The sequence below is a fragment of the Orussus abietinus genome, unplaced genomic scaffold (assembly GCF_000612105.2).
Source record: "Orussus abietinus isolate OABI.00-Male unplaced genomic scaffold, Oabi_2.0 scaffold343, whole genome shotgun sequence".
NCBI classification, from domain to species: domain Eukaryota; kingdom Metazoa; phylum Arthropoda; class Insecta; order Hymenoptera; family Orussidae; genus Orussus; species Orussus abietinus.
In genome coordinates, this window is record NW_019396000.1 from 1 (window position 1) to 13,560 (window position 13,560).

General features: G+C 46.5%; 1 protein-coding gene across 7 annotated transcripts; it reads right to left on the minus strand.

The window, feature by feature from the left end:
- Positions 1-445: 445 nt before the first annotated feature.
- On the minus strand, positions 446-13,154 carry LOC105697300 (ral GTPase-activating protein subunit alpha-1). 7 transcript variants are annotated; one of them, XR_001103816.2, is made up of 28 exons: positions 12,782-13,154; positions 11,379-11,489; positions 10,642-10,813; positions 10,198-10,555; positions 9,838-10,115; positions 9,303-9,609; positions 8,869-9,236; positions 8,566-8,788; positions 8,266-8,473; positions 8,064-8,195; positions 7,746-7,988; positions 7,451-7,641; positions 7,267-7,365; positions 6,917-7,201; positions 6,713-6,838; positions 6,463-6,630; positions 5,695-5,805; positions 5,454-5,612; positions 5,186-5,362; positions 4,748-5,114; positions 4,517-4,668; positions 4,250-4,425; positions 3,584-4,043; positions 3,232-3,518; positions 3,013-3,149; positions 2,767-2,892; positions 905-2,369; positions 446-763 (listed from the first exon to the last, which is right to left on the minus strand). XR_001103816.2 is itself a non-coding variant. In XM_012420503.2 (27 exons), exons 1-27 carry the CDS (start codon positions 12,885-12,887, stop codon positions 2,209-2,211), a joined length of 5,670 nt encoding a protein of 1,889 aa, XP_012275926.1. In that variant the 5' UTR covers positions 12,888-13,154; the 3' UTR covers positions 446-2,208. The 7 variants fall into 7 exon arrangements, 5 of the variants coding, with proteins under 5 accessions (XP_012275926.1, XP_012275927.1, XP_012275925.1 ...); XM_012420503.2 differs by having other exon boundaries at positions 446-2,369; positions 7,746-7,970; XM_012420504.2 differs by having other exon boundaries at positions 446-2,369; positions 4,517-4,665; positions 7,752-7,988.
- Between the last annotated feature and the right edge of the window lie 406 nt (positions 13,155-13,560).

A 13,560-nucleotide genomic window follows, 5' to 3' on the forward strand; every position in this document is an offset into this window, starting at 1 on the left:
AAAAACGGTGAAAGCTAACGTACGAAACCAGAGGACAGCACAGGATGCGATCGCACGGCCGTGCCCGTGAGCAATCTCCCAACTCATCTCTGCTATCACGCGCTATCGCGATGCAAGATACAGGGTTTGAAGCTTTTGAGGTCCATGATTTTTTCAGCAGGTTTTCGGGCTGCCCAGCCTCCGGTGAATTTTTTTTCGCATCTGTGACCACGGGAGCCTGACGGGGAAGGTTGTTCTCTTTAAATTGATCTCTCGAGCGAGTAGCTACGAAGTTTTTCAGAGGCAATACGCGTTTTTAGGCGTTTTTAGGCGTCTTCGGGCGACTTTAGACGGCTTTAGTTTTTGTCGGTTTTAGTCGATTTTAAACAATTTTGAACAGTTTTAGATGTCTGTTTGTCGGCGTCAGAACGTAGTAGCTACGTATATATACTACACACCGTCAAAGTTTCGTAAAATAAATTTATATTAGAGTACGATACAGCAATAATGTACAATCGTTAACGGAAGAAATTGTATAGAAGTAATCGTCATAATTCGTTTACGCATAATATTTAAACACAGCGAAACGAAGTTTTTTTACATGGTGATAATTCCAGCCAATGTTCTCAAGAATTAATAGTACAGTGTCATCATTTCCGGCGATTTCTTACTCCAATCGACCAGCTCTAAGTGTATGTACAATAATTACATCCTCCTTTTCGTTGTAATTGGCTAAAAATCGGTGAAAAAATAACGCTTTGGCTGCTTTCGATGAAACGACTATCTGAAAAAGTACATTAAGATCATTCTTACAATGAAGCGGGCATCGAAACACCACCTCGAGGATATTTCGAAGTCTAAAATCATTCCGCTGTTGTTTAACACTCGTAAGAAAATGCTTTCGTGTATATTCAGAAGAGCGTACCTTATTTCATTAGTACTTCAAGGTACCCGGTGGAATCTCCTGTAATCTGTAAATTTGAAAACGTGCCAACGTTCAAACGATCCTACTCTCGTCCGAGGATGCTCGTCGCGGCATTATTCAAATAAGACTCAGTTACGGTCGAACTTCTTCGGACTCCGGATCGCGAACAACGCTTCAAGGACAACGCAAAGTCCTCTCGAAATATCAAAAGAAATTACGAACAGGTTCCACGTATGAATATATCGTATCTGATATGGATAACGGCCCGATAACGTAAGGCGCCGATCGGGTCTTCGATTGGTAGCAGCACCTACGATAGATACAAAATTCCACCTGTGCAACGATCACTCGAATTCATTGTTTCCACGACGCGGGGTTTTCTTAAGGGAATTCTAACGTATCTGTACGTAGTACATACATCGACCTGCGTGCATAGATGCAAACGTAAAAAATAACCATTGTTGAAGACCTACGCATTCTCCGTATCTATACCAAGCATTGCACGCTACGCCTTTTAAAAAAACAAGTTGCGCGAACACATCCATCGATCGACGCCCACACGGGAGAGAAAACATGGAATGCCTCGAGTTTGAATGACGTGAAATCATTAATAAAATGCTCTTGAAAAGGGTTCTTTTTTTTTTTTTAACGAAAGGCTTATGGAATGCAGGCGTTAACTGAAATAAGTTTAAACCCACGAAACTCATGCGAGCAGAGCACGAAAAAGGTTGTCGAACTTCGGTAAACGACATCGATGCTACATTTCGAGACCCGTTAGTGCGTCTAGAGAGAAATAAAAGCGACGATACGACCTAACGTTAATTCGTGAAAACTAAGGGCGTTTAGATTGCGAGACGAATTCGGACTTGCACTCTGCAATGAGAGTAGATTCTTGTCCACGCGACCGGCAATCCGTGTTATTCGTAACAGTCGGTCAAGCCCAACCAATAAATTAGCTTGCGTGCTGCCACGAGCACGTAACGTTACATATGTATATCTATATACACGCAATAATAGGAAATTAAGCCTAAGGACGGAAAAGAAAAGACGCTAACTCGACCGTTCGCCTCTCGATGCGAACGCCGCATCCGTCCGATCTCCCCGTCGGAGTGACCGTTTAAAATCGACCACGATCGACCATTCTCGGACAATCTAATCGACGAAACGAATCAACGGTTTAGCGTTTGGGTTTAAAACTACAAGAGCGGCTCTCAACGCGCGGGCGATTCGGGATTACTTCCTAAGAGGAATCTTCGCTCCTACCCTCGACTGGCGAGATATTGGAATGTGTCGCGAGTCTGAGACTACTTGTATCTAGGACTATCCGGCGGCGTGGACTGTGCGCTTCCCTTGTATTTCGGTCCAGTCTTGAATGACATCTTTTTCACGGGCCTCGGTGAAATCCCGTGGAAGGTCGCACTGTCCTGCGTATCGCCACTAAACCACACTCTACTGCCATCGGAAACTAAAAAGAAAGAACGAAGCATCACATCGTACTATGCATCATCGCATCGGTACTTTTGGTTCGATAGGTAGACGCGGAGCGCTACGACATCGCGAACCGTCAGGCAAGATCTAAGATTTCTAGGAAACGAGGGCAGAAGGTCATTCCCAAAGTTCATGCTCTTAATGTTCGCGGGTCAATTGCGTTCTACTCCGGGAGATAATCTAAGAAGTAAAAGCGTCGAGTCGCGCCCGTTGTTAGAGCAAACGAAAGGAGTAACCGACCGGTGCGGCCTTACGGATCAGCGAGTCAGCCATTGACGGGACGTCGCAGAAACAATAAGTAACTAGTGGTACTAACTTGGGGTGGTTGGGTGGTGTTACAAAGTGGATGGGGGTTAGTGGAGTGAGCTAGTCACCTCTGTTCGCGCGGTTTTCACTGCTCGCCGTGGAATTACTACGGAGACCAGGCCTGCCCTGATGCGAGTCTATGAGCGCCGCTGCCAGATTCGTCGATGTCGTCGACTGCACGCTGGTCGTCGAACCTGTTGGCAAACCGAGGTGATACAATATCTCCTGACCCCGCCGGCTGATCGAGTACGATGTCTCTCGGGTTCACACCGGGCCAATTACACCGACGAACGAAGGAAACTGTTACGACTAACCGGATACGGAGGACGCTCCGCTGAAGGGACTCGGTGGCTGCACCGGACAGTAGACATTAGCGGCGAACTCTTCGAATGTCGTCGACTCCTTGTGGTTCTTCATAACGGTGTCGATGGACCTCGCCCTCTCTTCGTAACTACAATGACAAAGTCAACGGGTAGTTTGGACTGTGGAAAAGTCGGCTCCTCGCGAAGCATCGTGGCTGGAAATATACGTACTAGTGCTGGTACAAAGTCAGGGTCGACCTCTTGGCTCTACTAGCCGCCAGAGCGGTTCCCCTGACCAATCCGGGCAAGACGGCGTCTTCGACGATGCACTCGTTGAACAGCGGCCCGAAGAAGGGAATCTCCGCTTTCCTCGATATCTGGACCCTAAACAGTTTCTTCGGTAGTGGGTATATTACTATCAAAACGTCGCAAAATTCCGTCGGTATGATGTCTCTGCGGTAATCCCGCCAGTGCTCGGACCATACAATGTGGATTTCATCGTTCCCTAGGTGTCTAGTCTGGAAAAGTCGTCAGTAAGTTAAAATACTTACGCCTACCTAAACGTCGGAAAGTCGCTACTCACTTTTTGCAGCAGGCTTTCGGGACTATCGGACGGCATTCTCGTGGCAACGTGGAAAAGAATTTCGGTGAAGGATGTCGCGTAGTACGGCGCTGTGGCGCCAGAAGCTTTGCCGGGAATCAATCCTCCCATGAAGCCAGTATGCGATTCAAGCTCGACCTCCCACGCCAGTCTAGCGACGAAACTTTCATACTCTTTGCTAGCCGCGACGTTGTTTAATATCGAATTCTTGTCCTCTTGGCCTTGACTAACGTATATGACAGCCATCTTGTGAGTTTCTCGAGACCGCTGTCCGTCTAAGTTACGCAATTCCCGCAGGAGTTTCTCGTTTTTCGAGAGTAGATGCAGCTTTCTTCGTTGCTCCCATCCGGACAGGCCGAGATGCGAAAATAGAAGTCGGCAGTGGTGAAAAGGCGCAGGCGGAATACGAGATATCGGCGGATTCGCCGCGGGAACCCATGTACTGAAGAAAAAAAAAAAAAAAAAGGAGTAGATAATCATTCTTAACCATTTGAGGGCCAAGGACCGCGCGAACGTTCCTTGACCCTCGAAAAATCAACTTCGCAAACGTTAAACGCATCGCATTATACGATTTCGTATGACCACTGCAAATCAACGTATATTTTGCGTAAAACGAATGGAAGTTATCGGATGAAGGAAATGTAAAACCTGACATGCTGGCTACAACTATCGATATGATCCCGTTCTATGTTTCTCTGGTTCAGTATGGTGGCGATGACTTCGCCTTCGAAGTAATGTCCCTGAGGTGGGCTGGCTGGGGCATTGAGCGATAATTCTGGATTTGTCAAGACTTCCGGACTCGTGTGACCTATATACTGCAGAAGCTGAGAGCAAACGATCGTCGACTGTTACTTTTACCGCCAGAAACGTACCACGGATCAATAATCATTCCAAGAGGAAGTCACGGTAACTCACATCGTCTAAATTATCCATGTCACTTGCAGCGTTTTCGTATGTAGGAAGAACGTTGGGGTCGCGGTGTCTCAGAGTGTGGCGAGGTAGGCAGCTTTGCAACGACGAAACATTGGACGGATTTTTTCTATGGAAGTCGCCACTCCATTCGACTACTGGCAAATTTGTCCGTCAGCCTTAACGTAGAGAGCAGGAAAGAGAGAATTGGCTTGGAAGCGTTTAACTGCTACATACCGGATGGGGGATATGGCGTCGTTGAATCATCCTCGGTAAATGGTTGACTGTACAAGATCGAACTGTCCCAGGAAGCTTTACCAGCTAAATCTCTCAATAAGACTCTGACCGTAGACGGAGCAGTCGTCAACCCGGCGGTAACACCTCCACCGCCAGGAGCGTCTAAAGCGGCCAATTCGATTAACGACATTATAATGGAATTAGAGAGCATCAAGAGCTGCACATTCGGCGCTTGGAAAACCGCCGAAGAGAGCTCGTCGCTGTCTATGCCGGGCACGTCGTCCAGCTCCACGACCATGGATGACAACCGTGCCGCACCGATGCCCATCGGGAAGTGGCCCAAGTGGTTCACCAAATGCATTAAGACCTTGAGACAAGTAGATATAAAATCGTTAATTTTACTTTCTCCTAGCCTTCGGAAATACGAGGATGTTGTACCATTTTAGCTGCCAATCGAACTGATCGAACGTTTCCGCGTCGAGGGGACTTTCCGTGCGTTTCGTCGAGTAAATTGTCAAGACTGATGTCCGGGTCGAAGTCGCCATCGTGCTGATGATTCCTCTCCGTATCCCAAAAATCAGTGTCGACTTTGCGTTGTACCAAGTTGTCCAATACCTGTTAAACGACATATGGGATTGAATAAACCAGTCATGCGGATGTTGCTTTATAAAATGCAACAACGTTGATCACCGGTTATGCCACTCACTGTAAACAAGGTCAATAACAAGGATGTTCCTTGGAATTCACGCAACAGCACGCCAGGTCCCAGATGCATCGCCCACTCTCCCAAACAAAATAACATGGATATATTTAGAGGTGCGCGTTCCTCGCGTCCGGCTCTACGGCCAAGTGTCTCCGATAATACCTAATGTTGAAACATTTCAGTTGATCGATCGTTAAACTTCAATTGTTGGTTGCTAAAATGCGTATCACTGTACACACATTACCTGAATAATTTTAGCAGGAATGTTGGGGTAAAATTCTAACAACGTGTCCGCCTCGTCGCACAGCAGAAGAAGACAATCGCACGCAACTTGAGCCACGGTCGGATGCGTAGCCTAAAAACGTATGCTAATTGACTGTCTAATGTTGTTAATTTATCGTAGTTATATTTCATCGAACGGTATTTCACAAATTATGGACAACTGACAATGTGTTGAATCGCGGTTTGAATGGTTACGTTGCGGTACACATCACGATCAGACAAGCAAAAGCAGTAAGCAATCCCGTTAGTCATTCCCTTTGGGAAGTGCCAATTGCGTTCGTGCAAAGCGAAAGTACTTTGAGTTTACAGGAAGAGAAACATGACGCACTCATGGATAAAGGAAGATCGAGGGTAGGCGCAGGACGGTGACAATTTCCGTGGTAAAAAGGGATCGAAGGGAGGCTACCTTGTCCATTAGATCAAAAAAGAATCTGTCCTTGCGACGGCCAACCACCTGCATCCTCTGTCAACCAAACCCGACGTCAGTCACCTCAACACCACTGGCGTCGCTACTCAATAAGCACATCTACTCAGCCTTCTACGTAGGGCCTTATTAAAGCACAAATACTTCCCTAAATTGTACAGTGCGGTGCAATTTAACCAACTACTGCAATAAGGTTCCATTGAAAACAAGTCCCAGAAATGAAAAGTAAATTTTCAGCGCAAAATATATAAATAATCGCAAGAGGCAGACGGTTAATGGATTACAGCTTCGGCGATCGAGACTTACCGTAATCGCCAAGAGGAGTACCGTAATAGCTTCCGGTATTTTTGGATGCTGCGATTTGCAACATAACTCCCGATAGACGAACATACCGACACTGGAAATAGCGACACATCTTGCGACTCCCGTAGGTTCCTGTCTGCAAGTCTTTAAGAGAATCGTCACTATGTGCTCCTAGTAAACGAAACATTCATCGATGTGAGCATAAAAGTTAAGGGAACTTTGAGGTCAAAACTACAAGAGGCACACGTTTTACCTTGATATCAGGACAAGTTATGGTTGACACGTCCGTTCCATTCGGCTGCAAGACAGGCAATTTTGTCACGGTAGAAGGAAGCGATAGCAACGACCCTAGTATCGAAACAGCTTCGGTTCTCGGCGCCTATAAATATAACACAAGCGAATAATCAAATGTAGAGATCGAACTGTAATATCATTATCATTGTGGGACATTAATTACCTCTATATCTTGACTGTTTAGAATCACGCTAGCCGAGTGAATGTAATCATAAATTAAGAGGCTGGATCCGGGAAGTTTTAAGCTGAATAACCTCGGTCCTGTATGCTTAATAATCGTATGCAATACCTTGATATCGTTGCTAACGATACCGGTATGCACGGCTCTATAGAAGAGAGTCAAGTGTTGTTTCGGCAAAGGAATATCCAACGGTTGAACAGTTAGCATACAAATCAACCGATATGCTGCCAGTTTTCCCACCTCGTATTGCTGGGGCAATTGGATGGCCTGAAAGAAGGGGAACGATTAAATATCGCGGATTGTCCCAGAAATCTTAATTTCAACCCGCGTACCTTAAAGCACCATGGAGCTATGACCGTCAACGGTGGGACAAGTTCAGGGGCCGGTGGAGTCGCTTGGTTGTCACCGGAAACGCCTTGATTCATCCGTATCTGGATCAGCCGACGGAAATTTAAAACGATCCACCTCGATTTGCATAAACATCAAGATCGATCCTTCAGCCGACTTCGTACGTACCTTAATCATAGTTTGCGTAAGTTGCACAAGGTAATCCATGACTCTGCCATGAAGAGTGGGATCTTGAATACTGTTCACGTCTCCAAGGGCCGATAACATTCGTCGCCACAGTACGACCGCAACATCCGGTAACCAGCCGCGGACTCCACCTCCGGCCATGACGGACCTTCTCTCCGACGCATCATTTGTATCTATGAAATTGAACGAACCATCGGTTAATTTATGTTACGAGCGTATGGTAAGTCTAATCGCTACTTCTCAACGCACGGTGAAACGAAAAGAGCTAAGAGCGTACAGATACCTATGCTGCTGCCGTCGATATTTTCGATCTGAATGGGACTATCCTTGTTACTGTCGACACCGCTGCTCGGTGTCGGAGAGGGGCATCGAGGAGTCGGAGGATCGCTGTCCATCACGACGACGCTGTCCAAGGACCTAGCACGTCTGCTCGGCGACAATTTCGTGCTGGATCCCGAGACTCTGAAGCCACTAGATCGAACCATCCTGGCCATATCTTGCTCTATAAAAGTCGGAATAGCTGCACACGTGCGCCGGACTCGTTAAGCTTCCGTGACATCCACGGATGAGCACAGGCGTTATTAGAGAGGCTTACCTGGAACGCCGGCATTGGTAGAATGCGTTCGTCCCTTGTGCATCTTGTTGCGACTCTTACCGACGTAAATTGAGTTGTCACTGGCGCTCCTCGGCAACGGCCTGATCTTCCTTGGGTCTCTTAAAGGATGATCTGTAGAGGAAATAACGAAGGGGAAATTACACGTCCTTCGATTCTTCTCTTCCGCTTCTCCTCGACTTACCGGAGACGTGGTCCTTCGAGATAACATTGATCTCCTGGTCGACGCTTCCTCTGCGGGGAGGTTGCACACTTCCTGCCGATGCGGCCCGACTCCCGACGCCTCGGCGTCTCTTTGACTTTTGTTCGCTAAGTCTGTCTAGCGGCAAGTCATTCAAATCCAGGTTGTACACGTGTCTTGCCAAAACCCTCGTTAGAGTATCCAATGTTTTCTACGATTTCGTATCAACGGTTAATGTTGACAACCCATCGACGCGAAGCGCATCGTCCTGACGGTCACGCGAATAAAAATTACTGAGCTTACCGCCCACTCCTGAATCAATTCTTCCCATTGCGTGAGAGATGTCAGCACCTCGAGAAATTGGTCCCAGAGCTGCGCGGAAATTACAACGTTCAGATTTGCCTTTATCCACGTGACGATCAACGTCTGAAAGATGGCGGGCGCTAACTTTCCACCTATTCCCTCGTGGTGTTTCCGCCGCAGCGCCTTCCCATCCAATACCAGCGCGGTGATTTGCAGCAGCACCCTGATCATTAGAAACACTTCTTTAGAACGTCCCGTCCACTGCGGGTGGAACATCACATGCAAAATCACGACGGTCATTACCTGAGCAATTGTTCCCAAGTGGCAGGCTCAAGTCTGGCATGCATAACGACGTAGCGATACACGTTCAAAACTCTTTTACAGCTGTCGGTTTGTTCTTCGAGAAGGGCAGCGTTCGCATTCCCTCCCGGGCTCTCTAGGAAGAAGACATTCGATGCCTGCGTTATAAATACCTGCAAGACATTTTGTAAACCCGCTCTCACAAATAAATTCTCGCGATGTATCGCTCCGAGATATGAGTCGTTTCTTAGCCGCGGTTGTCGATAGCTCTCGGGTGGGCTCCTATCGGTATCGAGTTCTTTCTTTTGACCGTCCTCGGTGTCTCGGTCCTTGTGCCCATCCAACGGTTCCAGCAGAAAGGGTGGTATTTCCTGGGAAAACATTCAGCTATCTCAACCGAATGGTGTGGTCGTACAAAACCAACGGAAGTGTCTTACGTTCATTTGTATCCAGTCCTTATACACCGCAATGGCTTTCCGTATCGCCCCGGCATGAGTAAAGTCCAAGAGAAACGCCTGCCTGTACAACTCGTGAACGAAGTTCACGTTGTCGCGACTTCCATAAAGGACCTCCCTTACGAGAGCGAGTGCAGACACCGCACTGTCCTCTTGACTTTGATTTTGACTCTCGTGCTGAGACGACAGACTCGACTCGGGCGAGTGCGCATTCGGGTCGCTGGAATTTTGAGTAACCGAAACTCGGCGTAGCTCCGACTCTGTCGCGTTTTCATCGCTCGGACTTGTGCTGAAATTCACACGCCAAATTATGCTCCGTTCCGTACGTAGATTCTGCCGAGAAAGACCCGTTGTTCGAGCCCATCGGTTCCTTCCATCTCTCGCGTAAAACGAGAAAAGTAGAAAGTAATAACTAAACTCAGATCAAAATAAACCGCGGAAGGCATTATCTAGCAAACAGAGAAGATTAACCAGTCTCAGCGTAACGTCGACCGAGAGATAGACGAGACAAAGGTACCTCTGCGACAGGTGTGCAAAGGGGCCATCCTTCCTGGTGATGTGAGTAAAACTGGCTATCCATTTAACGAGGGCTACTTTACAGAGCACGTAATTGTCCTGACTTTGAGCGGAAGGTTTCCGCAACACCGGTAACTCCAGATTGGGTTTGTACAGCGAGAAATTCTCATTAAAATCGGGACAAATGTAGTGCAGATAAGTGGCCTTAAATCGTTCCAACAAAAACTGAAAGGCCTTGTATTGTCTCGTGTGTTTGTCCCTCCATTCGATCTTTACGACCTGCCGAGAAGAAAAGACGAGGGATGGGCGCATGAGTAAACACTAGCGAAAATAATTAAAATTAAATACCGTTTAAACTTACTTGCGTCACCATGAACTCGAGGAGGGATTCCAGGAATCTAACGGTCTCGTTATCCAAGGGCTTTTCGCCACTTTGCGGTGGCAATACCGGCCCGTTGTCGACTTGACCGACAGGACCCTGGGCAGGACAACCATCGTGAAAGATGCTTTGTCCCAAATGGGTATCATAGAATTCCCTTTTTTCCTTCTCCTCGCAATTGATCGTTCTAGGGGGTTTCTCGCGTTTGCCTTCGATTTTACGGTCATTTTGATGAGCGAGATGTTGGCTCGGAGGGAAACCAGGTACCAAGCTAACGAACATTCGGTGTATGTGATCAGGAGCGTTATCACCTAGTGCTTGATACCAGAGTATAAAGTACCTAGACTCCGGAGTAAGAAGGATGAATTAAAGTAACGGGTAAGGTAATATCTCGATCGACGCATATACGTGATAAGGATGTCATACCTAATGGCTTGTCTACGCAATTTCCAACTATTTCCTGGGTGAAGGAGCTTGTGTAATATCCTTGCTATACTATGACACTGCCACCGTCTGTTCAGTAATTCGGGAAGCAACGTCAGGACTTTTTCCAGTAGTTGCAAAACTTGCTCCAACTCCTCTCTGTGTGCTTTATGCACTGCAGCAAAAGGATAATAAAACACCAAAATCACCCCAGGCATTTATACGTTCATTCTGATTAAAACTTGTTGAATTAAATTGCTAAGACCATTAAATTCTTTATTCAATTCTAATTTAAATAAAAGCTTTGGATCGCTGCCATACAACTAATAAAGCAAAACAACTTTTTCACAAGTTCCACAGGTTTGAAGAATCTCTAGAATAGTGAATCAGGATACCTTGTATCAAGACCATCCCTCAAAACTTATCCAATTGAATGCATCGCATGCTATACTCACCGAGGTGGAAGGAAAGTTCTGTCGGCAAAGCAGAGGGTAGAAAGGGAGAATAGAAAAAAAGGACTATTATTAATAATATAGAGATTTAAATACACATACGGGATAATTTATTTAGCTAAGGATATTGTGCGGTTATAAGAGACATTGTTAACTATGATAAAATAATGGTCAAGTAATTTGGTTAGAACGGAATATTTAACATTGTTACCCTTTGCAGTTGGTCAATAGCGACTCAAACATAACATCCAGCCAAGATGTATTGCGTGTCTAAAAATGTGTTCTTACCTCGTTGTCGTAGATTTGCTTCGGCAGACACGAAACAGTCATACAGGATAAAATAAACGTGACTGAAGTTGCCCTCAAAAAATCCTTTTGCTTCGTCAATGTCAACATTTTCTGAAACATGAAAAAGGAATCTCTAACGATCAACTATATTTCTAATTGTCTCAAAGTAATGTAATCGAGGTAACAGTAATTCATGTTAAAAAGAGGCAGAATATTTGCTCTCGTTTGTCCAACATGTACAAAGTCAACCTTCTCGAAGTTTTACATATTGAATTGTGGTTTAGATCGCGGTGAACAGTTGCAATCATGCGAGGCTTCTTGCATCACGGGTATACCTTTAAGATTTGCTTATGTGGCAGTTTTCTTTTTCTTTTTCCAATTGAAGTATCAATGACAGATAAATTGGGGCAAGATCAAGAAGATATATGTGAAAATAATAAGACTGCCGTACATAGCAGTAACAGTGTACATATTCATTTATTCATAGTATATCTATCAGTATATGAGTACAATTAAATTAATTTTGATTTTAATTGGAAATTATCGATGACGTAAAATAGAAAACAAGCAAAATCCAAAAAAAACTTCTCTTTGCATTGTTCTTCAATTACGTAAGGTATTAGCTGATGTATAAAAACAATATTTAAGGATGTACTAGGTCAACGCGCAACTTTAGCCGCCACTGAAGGCCATAGTGGCTAGATCAGAGCGATCTCGCAGCCTGTCACTTTCGTATCATGATTTCAGATGCCTGAAACCTTTGACATCTACTCTTTTAATGTGCAAACTATTATCCTCATATACAAAAAACAACGATTTTTACATTCTCCGACACCGACGCTTGAATTCCAGATAAACCTAACATTCTAACGTAAAACAGGGATCGTGCAACCGTTATCGGCATTGCACAACAAATGTCCAGTAAATAATTGGATAATTCTTAATACAAATAGAAATTTTCCCAGTTAACTACATTAATTACAGGAGGTATGTCAATGTTTACAAGAAGATGCAGAGACAGATAGGACAGTAAGAGGGATCTCTACTATTAATTCCAATATAAGATAGGTGGATGGGAGGATGTCTTCGGACGACTTGTCAAAGCAAGACGAAATCCGTGTTACTTTGAAGGAAGCTCCATCTAGGACTACACTTTAATGGTCATCCATGAGCGGACGAGACGACTCGTAACGTCTAAAAGCAATTAAACGATGCCCGGAATTCGCTGATACTCATGTCAAACGAATCGACGCGGGAAACATTAAGTAATCACGGGACGGAGATCGGCGTCGCGGTGTCAGTTGCGACTGACGGGGCAGACACGCTCGAAAAAAGGGTTAGGAATCAAGAAACGTTCGCCGACTCGTTTCGAGGCATCCAAAGCCCAGAGAACCGACTCTTACCGAGCACGATCTTCAGGTGCTTAAACCTGGTAGCGCTGTCTTTCTTTACATCCTGAATTTTGAGCGTAGACTTTTTGACGTCCACGTGAAGTTTTTTGCCGAACATCGTTTATCTCGCGCCGCCGGCGGCCCCCGGGATGCGCACTTTCATCCAGCGAGCACGGTACGGTCCTCATCGGTCACGTTCGACGCGACACCGCTCCCCGTCCGCGTCGACTCCTGACCATGGCGGGACACCTCTGCGATCCGTCGGGACCCGTCGCTGGAGACACCCTCGACCTCGGTCGAATTTGGGGGTCGAACGACTCGCGAGCGACCGCTCAGCAATCGCTGGCAATCGCGGGGCCAGCGGCGACTATCGGGCCATGACACGACTGGACACGACTGGAAGCAGAAAGTGGCATCGGAGTGGAGTGCTTCGTCCTCCGGTGCCGTCGCGCACCGCGCGCGTGCAGCGCCACCGGCGGCATCAGCGGGAACGACGGCGAACGAGGCGCGCCAAACTCGACCGATTCAGGATCCCGCGACCTTACTCGACTCGGATGAATCGATCAGGGATGGACCGACTCGTCATCGGACGATTCCCGCAAACGAGAAGATTTCGATCAGCTCGGTCGATCACGGGGTTCGACTTGTTGCGAGGCGCCATCCGCCGGACTTAATCGAGCCGCGGGTCCGCTCGACAGATGTCGCGCCCTGTACCTCACCGCCTGCCTGCACTCGGGCGAGCGAGCAAAACAGCGCGCGGATCCAGTCTCGATTCGAGCTGATTCGAGCTT

Coding starts and splice junctions, on each gene's coding strand:
- LOC105697300 (XM_012420499.2), bottom strand. CDS start 12,887: ATGTTCGGCAAAAAACTTCACGTGGACGTCAAAAAGTCTACGCTCAAA. Junction 8,474..8,565: donor AATTGATTCAGGAGTGGGCG/GTAAGCTCAGTA, acceptor ACGAAATCGTAG/AAAACATTGGATACTCTAAC. Junction 5,806..6,462: donor TACTCCTCTTGGCGATTACG/GTAAGTCTCGAT, acceptor ATACGTTTTTAG/GCTACGCATCCGACCGTGGC.